At 45.1% G+C, this 13,294-nt stretch overlaps 1 protein-coding gene across 1 annotated transcript; it reads left to right on the top strand.

Annotated features, from left to right (window-relative positions):
- The first annotated feature begins 7,409 nt into the window (after window positions 1-7,409).
- On the top strand, window positions 7,410-13,285 carry cope (COPI coat complex subunit epsilon). The gene is made up of 10 exons (XM_084473289.1): window positions 7,410-7,546; window positions 7,720-7,782; window positions 7,918-8,018; window positions 8,900-9,052; window positions 10,121-10,174; window positions 10,362-10,443; window positions 11,339-11,494; window positions 12,076-12,144; window positions 12,640-12,714; window positions 13,102-13,285. Exons 1-10 carry the CDS (start codon window positions 7,445-7,447, stop codon window positions 13,153-13,155), a joined length of 909 nt encoding a protein of 302 aa, XP_084329415.1. The 5' UTR covers window positions 7,410-7,444; the 3' UTR covers window positions 13,156-13,285.
- Window positions 13,286-13,294: the final 9 nt, after the last annotated feature.

Below are 13,294 nucleotides of genomic sequence, written 5' to 3'. Positions count from 1 at the left end.
ACAACAAGCTGTGCTGCATATAACTACAAGGCCGTTGTGGACTAGACGTAGCCAACACACAATCCCCCCCCCCCTGGCCGACTCCCTCTCGGAGAACAAGGCTGCGTACGATCCAACGCACACGACTCACACAGGCCGCCGGCTCACACAAACATGACTCGTTGAAATGTAACCTGACCTCCTGCAACCCGGTGACAGCGCCCCCCTCTCGTGACAGCGAGAGACCCTGCACGCCCGGCTGGTTTATCCAGGGACATGACACCACCCGCCCCCGCCCCCCCCCACCACCCCTCCCACTCGTCTGCAGGTGGAGGCGGGCGCGTCTGGACTCTGCGATTGCCTGTCTGTGTGTGTGGAACAGATGGGGGGGGGGGGGGGGGGGGGGGGGGGGGAGCGATGGCAGCCGAGAGGATTAACTACAAAAAGCGCGAGTATTGTGGGAGATGGGTCAGGGCAAACATGCCCCCCACCTCCTTCCCTTAACACGTGTGGGTTTAAATTGGCTTTTCATCGTCTGTTTCCGGAGGCAGGTACGGCGAATCCCCGTGTTTGGGGTTGGCGTCCTTGACAGAACAGCTTCCACTGGGGGCTGTCTGGAAAAAAGGTTTTTTGGAGGCTGCTGCAGCTTTTTTGAGTTAAACCCGCTTGTCAGTCAGAGGCACCCTCGCTGGTGACAGGTGAGAAATGGACGGAAATTGGATACTCTGGCAGTGTCTGCCCGACGCGCGGGACCTCGTGCTAAGGAAGAGTCTGTACGGCACACGGAATAATACCACTTTGGAACCCAGCGGACGAGACACAGAGAACACATCACATGCATGAGACCAACATCGATTTCCTTTAAGGACACAACTCAACTATAATTGCCTTGGCCTATTTTTCAAAATAACACCTTGTCATCAGTCTCAACTAGTGATGATGTAGAATATCATTAAGTCTCATTGCTCGTTATTAATCCGATCCTCTGTTGAGAATCTCTTTCCTTGAGAAACAATGCATTTTTCAACAGATGCGACCATTTTGGCTTTTATAAATAGAGACTTTCTGAAAAGAAGGGGGTCCTATGCCTGCCCAAAGCATTTTATAATAATGTGATTTTATCTGAAGAGATTCTACGTTCTCTGGACCATTTAGCTTTATAGGCAAAGGCTGCATCCGAGACGATGTTAGAAAGTCGGATCCAAATTGATAACATTTCATTTTTGGCCTTCAGCTATAACACATCTAATATTGTCAGCTTGATTTCCCTATTCTTCTCCATAGAGATTCATTGGAACGCCATAAACAGAGTGGGTGAGAGGCCCATCTCATACAGCCATGGCATAGTGTAAAAGACAGGACTGGATAGCAAACATCTCATCATGGTTCCAGTTAATGTTATCCGGAAATATCTTGGAAATAATGCATGGATTCCCTCCTAAAAAAATGCATACTCTGACAGAGCACACCAGGAATGCTTATCCCAAATTATATCTGTATAATAAATTGGACTCCTACACGATCATGAATCACACTGGAAATAAATGAATGGAAGCTAACAATGAACTACTATGTAAGCACAACTCCAGATGAAGACTATCTGGGACATCATAAAGCAATGTAAACTATGCCTTAGGGAAGCTAATAAAAAAAAAACACACGCCAACCAGACCGGATGGGTGGCCTATAGTAACACAAGACCCTGTGTGCACGGCTTCTCTTCAACCATTACTTTCAGAATAATGGGCCACAGACCCAATCAGAGTCAAGCATGGATACATAAACAAACAAAATCGGAAGAGCGGCGAGATGTTTATCAACTGGTGGCTACGTGGGGCCGTCTCCGTTTCAGTCCCCGACGTCAGACAGACTTCCTGGGCGCAGTTATTCATTTGGATCCCCAGGGGGTTGAACGACAAAAAAAAAAAAAAAAAAAAAAAAAAACACTGTTCTGGTCTCCCCCTGAAAACATCTCATTTGTGGCCACGTTAACATGTGTGTCGGGACCCGGAACGGGGGCAACAACACAACACACAACAAACTTGAGATGAAAATGTCAGCCACTCCCCCGGCCTGCGTGACATAATCCATCTGCTCCTTGCGAGACAATAGACAATCCCTGCGTTGTTATGCAAGGTGCGGCCGTGTGCCGTGTGCGCACGGCGGACCAGTCAGTGCTCAGCAAGGCGATCACAGTTCAGGGAACCAATGGCTGTGCCTCGAAACAGCTGATTGGACAATTTCACCCCGTTATCAAGTTTTTTTTTTTTAAGTTTATCTTCCTCCTTCTGGAGTTGTTGCGTAACTGTGAAAGGACGGGATGGAAGGGGGCAGAGTGATTTTGTTTTGGGCATAGGCTTTCATGCAGACAGACAGCGTGGTTTACATACACAAACACGTGTGTGTGTGTGTGTGTGTGTGTGTGTGTGTGTGTGTGTGTGTGTGTGTGTGTGTGTGTGTGTGTGTGTGTGTGTGTGTGTGTGTGTGTGTGTGTGTGTGTGTGTGTGTGTGTGTGTGTGTGCGCGCGCTCAACTTCCTTTTGCATGCCCCTCACACCTAGTGAATTAACCGCACATTGAAAAAGCAGCATGACTCATGCATTTCACCGAAGTGAGCCGCGAGCCTATAAAAGCGCTGCCCCGAAACACAGCCAGCGTGCATGTGGTCACGCGTGCGCTTTGCAAAACACAGGTGATGGGAGACGCTTAGTGTATGCGCCTAATGAGGCGTTGCGCCGTGGGCCCCCCCCCCTCTCATCCTCCCACGCAGACGTCCACGCAGGGCTTTACGGCAATCTGCCGGGAGACGGCAGTCAGTCTCTCCCCGTCTCTCCCTCACCGTCTCCTCAGATCTGCCGGAGCTGCCTCCCCTCGCAGGGAGCAATTAATAATTCACACGTCAGGCATATAATGGACCGGGGATGAATAATTCAACCCGCTGATTTGGAGAAAAAATAGACCCACGGCTAAGGAGTAGCATGCTAATGATGCAACAGGTAAAAAGGGGGGGGGGGGGGGGGGGGGGGGGGCTGCGGGGGCACGCGACAGAGGGGAGAGAGGGTCAGACGCCAGCAGACTATCAACAACGCTAAGGAGTAGTAGCAGCACGCAGCCCAGCCGCTCCGCGAGCCAAAAGCGACCGTCAGCAGCACGGATACGAGGACGGTGAGAGAGAGAGAGAGAGGGAGCCGGCCTGGGGGGGCGAGGGAGCACCCATGCTGACAAAACGTTTGTGGCTGTGTGCAGATTTAGAACTGGAGTGGTTGTTTAGGATGGGGCGAAGGGGGGGGGGGGGGGGGGGGTGGTTGAGTTTAGATGACTCATAAAAAAGAAACTCCTGGGATGAGACAGTTGTTGTTGCGTGACAGTTTAAGCTTTACTCAAGTCAAGTGTTGTGACTCGGCCTATTGCCCTTTACGATGGAGTTTGTATCAACTATCTACTGTGAGAAAGGCTTTTGCATTTTCATAGCCCCCGGTCGAAGGGGAATTTATTCAGCCATCATGACGGATTACGTTATGTGCTCTTTGATTTCTTAACCTCCCATACCCGGATAACACACCAATTGTTTAAGGCATTTGACAAAAGAGACAGCAAGAGTAGAACAGCCAGGGTCCAAAACCAACCATAGGTAATGTGTATTCAGGGAAGTGTTGTGCAAGTTCAAACTTCACATGAACTTAAATAAATTCACGTGCATAGTTCACCAATTCAGTTTTGAACTAGTTCATGCTCAGTTCATTCAGTTGTCTTTTTGAAACCGAAGAAAAACTGTGGGAGTGAGTATTCTGTGCTTATTTTTTTTTATGAATCCTCTCCATTACCAGCTGCCTATCACTAAAATCTCAAATTAAAAATGTTCAGTTCAAATTCATAGAAAAATGAACTTGTTAAATTAACTAGTTCATGCACAACACTGATTCAGGGATACAGCTGTCTGACTCCTAGATAATGTATCAGTGTGCAACAATGCTATCCTGGGCCGCAGTTATCCATCAATACATATCTTTTTTTTGTCTAGTTTGAACTCTGCATCCACCTGCATCCAAGTGCATTTGCTTCCCCCCCCCCCCAAAAAAAAAATTTATCAGGCACAAAGAACGGTGTATAAAATGTCAGCTTCATGGCTCCCGGCAGCTTTGCTCTTTCCAGACAAGCTTGGGCCGTTTTAGGTTTCCAAGGTAACAGGAGGCCACCTGCCTGGGCAGCTGAACTTTGCAGCAGCAGCCCAGTAAAGCAGTTCAGACGCCCCCCTGCTATCGTCAATGAGTTACCATGGAATCTTGGCAGGAACCAAACAACATAGGCTACTCGCGATATATCGTTGTTGTTTTTTTTTAAAACAAACCACCTTCCACATTCAAACATAAAACAAGACACTCCAAGTCAGACCAACCTCCGCTAATTGATCCCCTATTGGTGTATTAAAGTCAGCAGGAACTGGGACCACACACACACACACACACACACACACACACACACACACACACACACACACACACACACACACACACACACACACACACACACACACACACACACACACACACACCAAATGCAAGCCTAGTAGGGTCTGTCCGTTGAGCCTCAGCAGCCCCCCACCCACCCTCACTAAAGGGCTAGACACATTAAGAACATGGCCTGAACAGAGGAGGTATTGATTCAAGGGGGGCAGCGGGTTCTGGACAGCTTTCCAATGTAAACACAGCAGCGTGTTACAAAACATGTCAGTGCTGCTGTCCAAACCCATGTTGGCTCATATAGTTCCCTTCAAGTCACCCCGGTCTGTTCGCAACGGCTGGTCAGTCCCTAAACAGAACAACCCAAATTTGCTCATCATTTCAAATGGGACGTTGTGTTGTTTCTCCAAAACGGAATATCGCATGGTGATGATGTTAAGTCAGACACACAAAGTGAACATTATGACTCGTTGCAGTAATCATTTCCAGACGTGAAAGTGGGATGGGTCGCTGTGCCTCCTCTAATCTTTCAGATTGTCAGCGCTCTAATGATACTCAGCATTAACGTTAGTATCTGTTATTATATACGCACATAAAAATCTTAGATTATCTCTACAGCAAACAAGTTGTGTAGAGAAGGCGACATGAAACTTACCTTTGATTCGACTGGGACCGGATGTGAGTCGGATAGGGGACAGACGACAAACCGCTACAAGTTGACAAGTTAATCAAAACCAAAACCTCAAGTCTCCATCATGGCAACGCACAGCCCACCGCTTCTTCTGCTCACAACATGTTGACGGGTCTCCGGGTTGGCCGACGAAAATGTTTCCTTTCAAATTCCTCACTCCGTTCTGTTATCAGGTACTTGTATGTGTGTGGTGAGTGAGTGCGTGTGTGTGTGCGAGAGACTGTAAATTATTAAAAGAGTGATTCTCCCCTCTGCTGTGCGATCGGTTACTGGAGTTTGTAATTCGATTCCTTTTAGCAAAAAAAGTTTCAAACTTGTTCTGGCTTCCAGAGCACCCGGATTGATGCTGTGGTCGGCCAATGAATGAGCACAAGTGAAATGGACCAACCCAATCAGGCAAGTCAAAGGGCCCATTTATCGCAGATTGCAACAACATTCCCTGCCCCCATCACGGTTTCCAGTCATTATCCTCCCCATCCAGCTCCCAATCCCAAGGTTGAGAATTTCCCCAAAGGAAATGGTGTTTGGGGAACAATGAGCAGGAAGGCGAGAGGTTTTATGGCTTGGTAGCATGGCATTACTTATATTGGTAAAGTAGTAAATAAATAAAAAAATAGGGTCTATAAAACTGGTATCTTGTGAATCAGATAACATTTGCAATATAAGTTGCCATTGACAAATACTGAGGGAGTGAGATAGAGTTTGACAATTATATTTATTATACAGATGTTTACAAAGGATATCCTCGTCTCATAAATCTTCCTTGCAGGATTTCCCGAGGTCAAGATAAGGCAGCTACTTAGCATTATGTCGATCTGACATTGGCATGCATGGTGGAAAAAACACGATTCATTATAACACTATCTCATATATCTCGAAACTCACGAATCAAACATTTCTTTAAGGTTTGAGATGTCACTGTCACTCATTCATACATGATGTTGTACATTAGGCCTATGTATGAAAGACAGATCATACAGACAGTTGTAAAGGTTTAACGCCCCCTTTGCGAGATGGTCCGGGGAGGTGCGCCATCTAGTGTCAATAAAGGGTATAGCGATTTTTAAAATGTAAAAATGTTAAAGAATCAATGTCTTTCACAATAAATATAAATACGATAACTGAAATAAAGCGACTATTTTTTTTATTTTTTACAGTTATATTCTCAAATAGTAAATGCTACTCCTGCCCGGTAGGCAATATTTTATTTTGTAGGTCTGGGATTCTCGCCTCTGATTGGTTAGAATGGCTCTCCTCCGATTGGTTATGGTTAGGGTTAGGGTTTGGGTAGGGTTAACCCTAACCCTAACCCAGGGCCGGCCCGAGGCATAAGCGAACTGCGGCTGCTTGGGCCCCCCCCCCCCAAAAAGGTTTTTTTTTTTTTTTTTAGAACGGCTCAATACGGCTCAGTCCGGGTCACACCCACTTTTGGCGGTGGAAATGTGACCCGTGCCGCAACTTTGCAGACTGAACCGACCCACCCTGCGGTGGAAATGCGGCATTATGGTGGGCGGAGTTTAAGCCGGACGGCGATAGCCACAGCAGCTACGTAAGCAAACTCATAGCAGCCCGACATAGTGTAGCCTGCTAATAAATCTAAGGAAAAAGAAGAATGCGCACAATGAACAAAGAGCAAGCATGTAGGACGTCCAAGAAGGACGGCAAACTTTTGCACAACATTTTCTTCCATAAACAAAGCTTTCGCCGTTTTCGCCAGAAATAGCTTGCGGGTACTGTGTTTGTTTGTTATCCCCCTGTCGCACGGAAGGGACGATTCTGTCTAACAATCAACGGACGGCGTGTGTAGCTCAAATTTGCCAGGACCCTTTCAGGCGTCTCAGTAGTACCCCAACAGAGGAGTACTGCGAGACGAGAACGGCTCAATACGGCTCAGTCCAGGCCACGCCCAATTTTGGCGGTGGAAACGCGACCCGTGCCGCACCTTTGCAGACTGAACCGACCCGCACCCGAAATGCGCCATTATTTCGCTTATGCCTCGGGCCGGCCCTGCACAGATGACACCGCGGTGGTGGGAGGGAGGGGGGGGGGGGGGGGGGGGGGCCAAGGCTTGAAACAAACTCTGCTTATGGCCCCCAAAAGGCTTGGGCCGGCGCTGCCCTAACCCTAACCATAAACTCCCGCAAACAGCTAGGACTAATCGAAACACGATTTAAAGGAGAGCCTTCTAACCAATCAGAGGCGAGAATCCCAGACCTACGAAAAAGATATCGCGGCCGGTAGACTGGTCCCCTCTACGTCCGCCTATTGCGCTCTGATGACGCGGCTCTGCGACGTGTCAGGAAGTTGTTGTCAACATGGCGGCGCAGCAGACCGATGTCGATGAGCTCTTCGATGTGAAAAATGCCTACTATATTGGCAGCTATCAGCAATGTATCAACGAGGCTCAGAAGGTCAAGGTGATTATCTGAATAAAACGTTTTCCTGCGACACATACAATTTGTTTATCCAGCATTACCTGTGTATTGTCAGCTAATACTGCGCTAGCTCCTAGTGCTAGCTGTATATGTGTCAACGTTATCCTCCTATATCATTCAATGGGTTCCTCAACCAAACTTGTATTTCTTTCAAGCCTTCAACGCCAGAGAAGGAGGTCGAGAGAGACATGTTTTTGTACAGAGCGTACATCGCCCAGGTAAGACCCCAGCGTTTGTGTCCAGTCGTTACCTGACCGATGGCTAATGCAAAGGATTAAGGATACAAGCGTGTACTCAGTGTTGTAGCTGTGAATATGGTTCAATGAGGGGTATTTTGCTTTGTGTGATTGCAGAGGAAGTACGCTGTAGTGCTGGATGACATCAAGCCCAGCTCTTCACCCGAACTTCAGGCTGTCAGGATGTTTGCAGAGTATCGCTCCAGCGACAACAAAAGGTCAGCATTTAACACCATACACTGATGGGCAAAAATAACCTAACGGACACATTACATTACGAATATAGTCAACTCTGGGTCCAAATCTAACGAACACAACACACCGAGCCCCCCTATCAGTCTGCGGAGAACACTCTGCCACAGCTAGATGGCGAGGACACACATATCACACAGAAAGACAACACAACCCGGAGGCTCAAGGACAAGAGAACCCTCGATAACCCACACAAAGTCTACCACACACACCTGGCTAGGAAAGAACTATAAGTTTCACATGCACCGGATCACGGGGTGCTCTTCTGAAGCAGAACTTCCACGGAGGCGAAGCTCCGGACGACCTCAGCGCTGTTAGGGGACGTAGAATATTCAATCACACTTTATGAATCAGTATTACCTTTGCTACTTTACTCAATAAATCCGAGGCCCTCGTGCTGACAGACTTTATTACCTCTCCGTCTCATTTTATCTGGTCAAGTAACTAGACAGACTGTTTTTCCCAACAACACCAAGGGCTGAGAATGGGTTATGTATTGCATTGCTTGTTTGTAATTGCCAGGGTTTGTCATATTTCTATGTTGCTGCTCCGACTGACTTTAACAATACACAGAGAAACGTTAATGAATGACTACTGTTATGGTGATGAATACCAGATACCTTGTGTCCCTAGTATCATTCAAAACGACCCGGTGTAAATGTAAGGTTCTTTCAGGAGAACATTTCATTTTTATAGTATACAGTTGGTCTACTATAGTGTTGGTTCCGTAGTGCAGGCATGAGTCAGGTACACATTTCGACCCCTCTTCATGGTCATGGAGATCAAAGATATATTTGAACTCCCTCGCATGATTACATTGCTGACGTTGATTGCCGATGGTCTACAGGGATGCGATCGTGGAAGATCTTGACAAAAAGATGGCAAAGAGTGTTGATGCGGCCAACACCACCTTCCTCCTCATGGCCGCCTCCATCTACTACCACGAGATGAACTTGGATGCCGCTCTCCGCACGCTGCACCAGGGAGAGAGCCTGGAGTGGTAAGCAGGGACTGGATGGGTTGGTCGTCTTAACTCTACAGTGCTTAATAACAAGTAGAACTGTGTTTCAGTAAAATAATGTATGCACTTATTGCATGTTGTACGTCCTTGTACCTAAACATAGTACTAAGCATTGTGTAGCATCTTATCCTAGCTATCTTTGTTTTATACAGGGAAAGGGTTAACCTAACAATTGTTAGTGCTTGGCACTTGGTTCTATGAACATCCTTACTGTACTGACAGCGACATATTGTTTTTCTTTCTACTGACAAATGTACTTATTGTAAGTCGATTTGGATAGAACCGTCTGCTAAAGGACCTAAATGTTAATGTAAAATGCTAAGACTAATCAGCCTAGGGTTATAGTGTGATTGTTTGAGGGCCACTGTAAAAAATGGTCCAAGGGGGTTGGGATACACACTGGAAACGCTGTCCGCAAGACAAACAAAGTTCTATGACTTGGAAAGAAAACTGAGCACTTACATCTGCTTACACCTTACACTCTATAATCCCATTTGAATTTCATTCCTTATTATATTTAATATTCAAATTCTAGAAAAATGGTTAATGCTCAAATATAGCCTATTAATATTTACTAGGTACCTATACACTGTATACAGTTTTATGCAGTGGCAATGCCACTATTAAATGTGTTGTCCACTAGAGGGCTTTCTACCAATAAAAATGTATTTCTTGCTAAGTAAATAATAGACTTTGTATAATAATACGGTTTGATTGGCAAGATTTCTTTTGTGAAATTGTGTAAAGTGTTGAATTATTACCCTTCTAAAGATTGATTGTGATTGACATCCAGTAACTAGGTTATTATCCATGTAAACAAATGTGCTTCCTAAGTCCTAACCAGAGGAATCCTGGTCATAAAGAACCACACCATTTAGTAAAATCAATAAAAAACTATCTTTGGGCCATAAAAGCCCTTTCCCCTCCACGCCTTTATCATGTGGCTCGAGGCTTAATAGCAACGGCTTAATGAATCAACCGATTTCCTTTATATGATTTTCATATTTAAGTTTAAGAGTTTTCTCTCTCCATTTTGTTTTTTTACAGCATGGCGATGACTATTCAGGTACTGCTGATTCTGGATCGTGTTGACATGGCGAGGTATGAGTCACTCAAAAGCTTTCCTAATAAGGTGTTCATAGATTGCCTTCTTTAAATGTTAATTATTGTCAAGTCGTCTGAAATGGCTCAATCAATCGTTCATGTTGGACACGGTTGGGTCTAACATTTAAAGCAATGAGCTGGAATGGGTCATGTACTGAAGCCGTTCCCCTGATGTTATTGACAGGAAGGAGCTGAAGAAGATGCAGGACCAGGATGAGGATGCTACTCTGACCCAGCTGGCTACAGCCTGGGTCAACATCGCCGTGGTGAGTGACTCTGCTGTTTGGTCCACTGCCCAAGCAGTGCGGACAATCTGTCAATCCGGCTCGCTTATGTTTAGTTGTTTTGCTCTTAAGGCTATTAATAGAACGTCAAAACGAGAAAGACATATCCATATCTGCTTCCTTTTGTGATGGGGTTGTAAAATCGTTTTGACCCGCTATTGATATGTCATTTGAGACTATAGGTATCACATACCTCGTCAATCAATGCCAGCAAATGCTGTACGTTTGTTCAACCAAAAGCTGACGCACTGCCAAGTGAGGGCAGTCGTCCCATCACTCTGCTTCTGCTGTGTTCAGCTGGGCTAATATTGGCTTATAAGGCTTTAATGAGGTCAGTGTTTTCAATCTCACACAACAGGAGTTTGTTCAGGTTTTCTCTCTAGGAAATTAATGGACAATGAAATGTTCACGTCCCATGAAATTAAAGTCGACTTCTTTTCCATGAAGGTTTTTTTGACACATCATTCACGTATGCAACAAAGTATTAAAAGAAATACGAAGGGAGGGGAAAAATAACCGTTCAAAGTTCAAAACACCATCCGGTAGTTTTTAAAATGTGAACTGTTGGAAATCGACATTATCTGCTGGTCGTACAAATGGCACAGAGGTCTGAAAGTTGAATTTATATCCTGGATGTCATAACTAGGGATAACAATGAATGTTAGTCTTAGTTTGTCAGTGTACTCTATTTGACTGCATCCTTCGTTGGAGTGATATGGGAAAAACAACCAGTCTCCGATTAGCATTGCACACTATACATCAACCCTATGACATGTGCCACTGTCAACATCACATGGATTGTGATGTTGAGTATATTCATACTGTAAATGAGAGGAAATGTTTAGGTGTGTGTGCGTGCGTGTCTCTTCCATTCCAGGGAGGAGAGAAACTGCAGGATGCCTACTACATCTTCCAGGAGATGTCTGACAAGTACTCCTCCACCCTGCTGCTTCTCAACGGCCAGGCAGCCTGCTACATGGCCCAGAACCGGTGGGAGGAGGCAGAGGGCGTGCTGCAGGAGGCTCTGGACAAAGTGAGTCACAGACTAGCACTAGACCTGTGGAAATGCAGAGATTCAACTGAAGTGGGTGAACGTCACCACTGCAAATGTACAGAAGTTGTTTCTTTCAGCAATTCTTGTTTTATATTTCAGGAAAATAAATTGTAATGTTCCAAATGTTATGATATTGACCTGTTTTGATTTGTAAACATACATGTAGATAACAGTTGCTTCTGTGAATATTATTGACAAACGACAGGACAAATTGCATTTCCAACATTTGAACAATAGGTGGCGACATATACTTTGTGGAGGCCTCTTCATCTAGCAGTTTATGACCAGTATATGATTGCTCAAAGCTGTGTGATGAGAAGTCAAGGGCCTTCAATATATGTATTCTCAGTCTTTGGAGTGTGGTTAAGAGCAACAGGGAGCATGTTATGTGAGTTTGTGTATTCTTATGTGAGTAAGTGTATTCTTAACGGGTTTAAGCCTGTATGAAATTCTGTGTTTTGTTATTCAAACCTGTTATTCAGACATTTATACAAAAGGATGAATCGGGTTCCTCGAATCATCCTCCCCACTGACTCCCAAATCTTGTTTGTGTATTTCAGGACAGCAGCCACCCTGAGACTCTGATCAACCTCATAGTGCTGACTCAGCACCTGGGCAAAGCTCCTGAGGTGGGACTTTAAACCCTGTGTGTGTGTGTGTGTGTGTGTGTGTGTGCGTGCGCGTGTGTGTGCTCGAACATTGGATGTTCTTTTATATAAGTGTGCCGATTAAAATAGACACTAAGAACGCTGACACTGACGACCAATTTGTACTATTGTTTGTTTCTGGCAGAATACGTCTGACACCCTTATTGTGGCAGGTTTATCTTTGTGTGAGCCAGAGCTGTTTTAAGGTGTATAGTTGATAATAAACCATGATAATAAAGCCTTCGTTATCTGCTCTACACGTTTGAACTTTATACTTAGTGAAAATAAAGCATCTCTAAAGACATGTCGGTGCGTTAAGTGCTGATAAAACTCATCAAGTCAAGGTCAGATTTGAAGGCTTTTTTTCTTCTTTCAAACTCCAACTATTTTGCCAGTTGTATCCGCTTTGTTTTGGTAAAGTTTGGAGTATTTCCTGCTTGCAACATTTAAATACTTTAATTTGTCGTCCCTTCTAAGGTAACCAATCGCTACCTTTCCCAGCTGAAAGATGCCCACAGGACCCACCCCTTCCTCAAAGACTATTTAACCAAGGTAACGTGCCGCTGACAGACCTCTGCGTTCTCGACAGTGTCATGGACTCAATGAGCTGTGATGTTCATGCCTTATGGTTCTCAATCAGGTGTTTAAAGAGCTAGCGGGTACATTCGATTTGGGATTATTTGGTTCACAAGGTGCATCTGGGATTATGAATGACATGGAATAAAACCATTACTGTTTTTATGGTTGATACTTTGTAATCTGGTGTCCTTGGAGCACAGCCAATTGGAACACAACACACCCACACACCCACACACAAACATGCATACACAGTTTTTACACAAGACTTAATGTAAATAAACGTTCAACTGGTTCAAACAACTCAGCCGTTTCCCCCAGCCTGGAGCGTTAATGTTTGTTTTTGTGTTTTTTTTTCTGCAGGAGAATGAGTTTGACCGACTAGTGATGCAATATGCTCCAACTGCTACAGCATAACTGTCTGTTGATGGACACCTGTTTAACACCTTGAAGATTATGCTGACACACACACACAGCATCGCTCATTCACTATTTCTTTGATATTGATACATTGAAATTGTTGTAAAAAAAGATCTGACTTTTTCATTTGATTATT

This window comes from Micromesistius poutassou (genome assembly GCF_964030765.1).
Source record: "Micromesistius poutassou genome assembly, chromosome: 9".
NCBI lineage: Eukaryota > Metazoa > Chordata > Actinopteri > Gadiformes > Gadidae > Micromesistius > Micromesistius poutassou.
Note: the sequence above shows the minus strand (reverse complement) of the source record. Positions and strands in the feature narration are given on the sequence as shown.

Coding starts and splice junctions, on each gene's coding strand:
- cope (XM_084473289.1), top strand. CDS start 7,445: ATGGCGGCGCAGCAGACCGATGTCGATGAGCTCTTCGATGTGAAAAAT. Junction 10,444..11,338: donor CCTGGGTCAACATCGCCGTG/GTGAGTGACTCT, acceptor CTTCCATTCCAG/GGAGGAGAGAAACTGCAGGA. Junction 11,495..12,075: donor TGCAGGAGGCTCTGGACAAA/GTGAGTCACAGA, acceptor TGTGTATTTCAG/GACAGCAGCCACCCTGAGAC.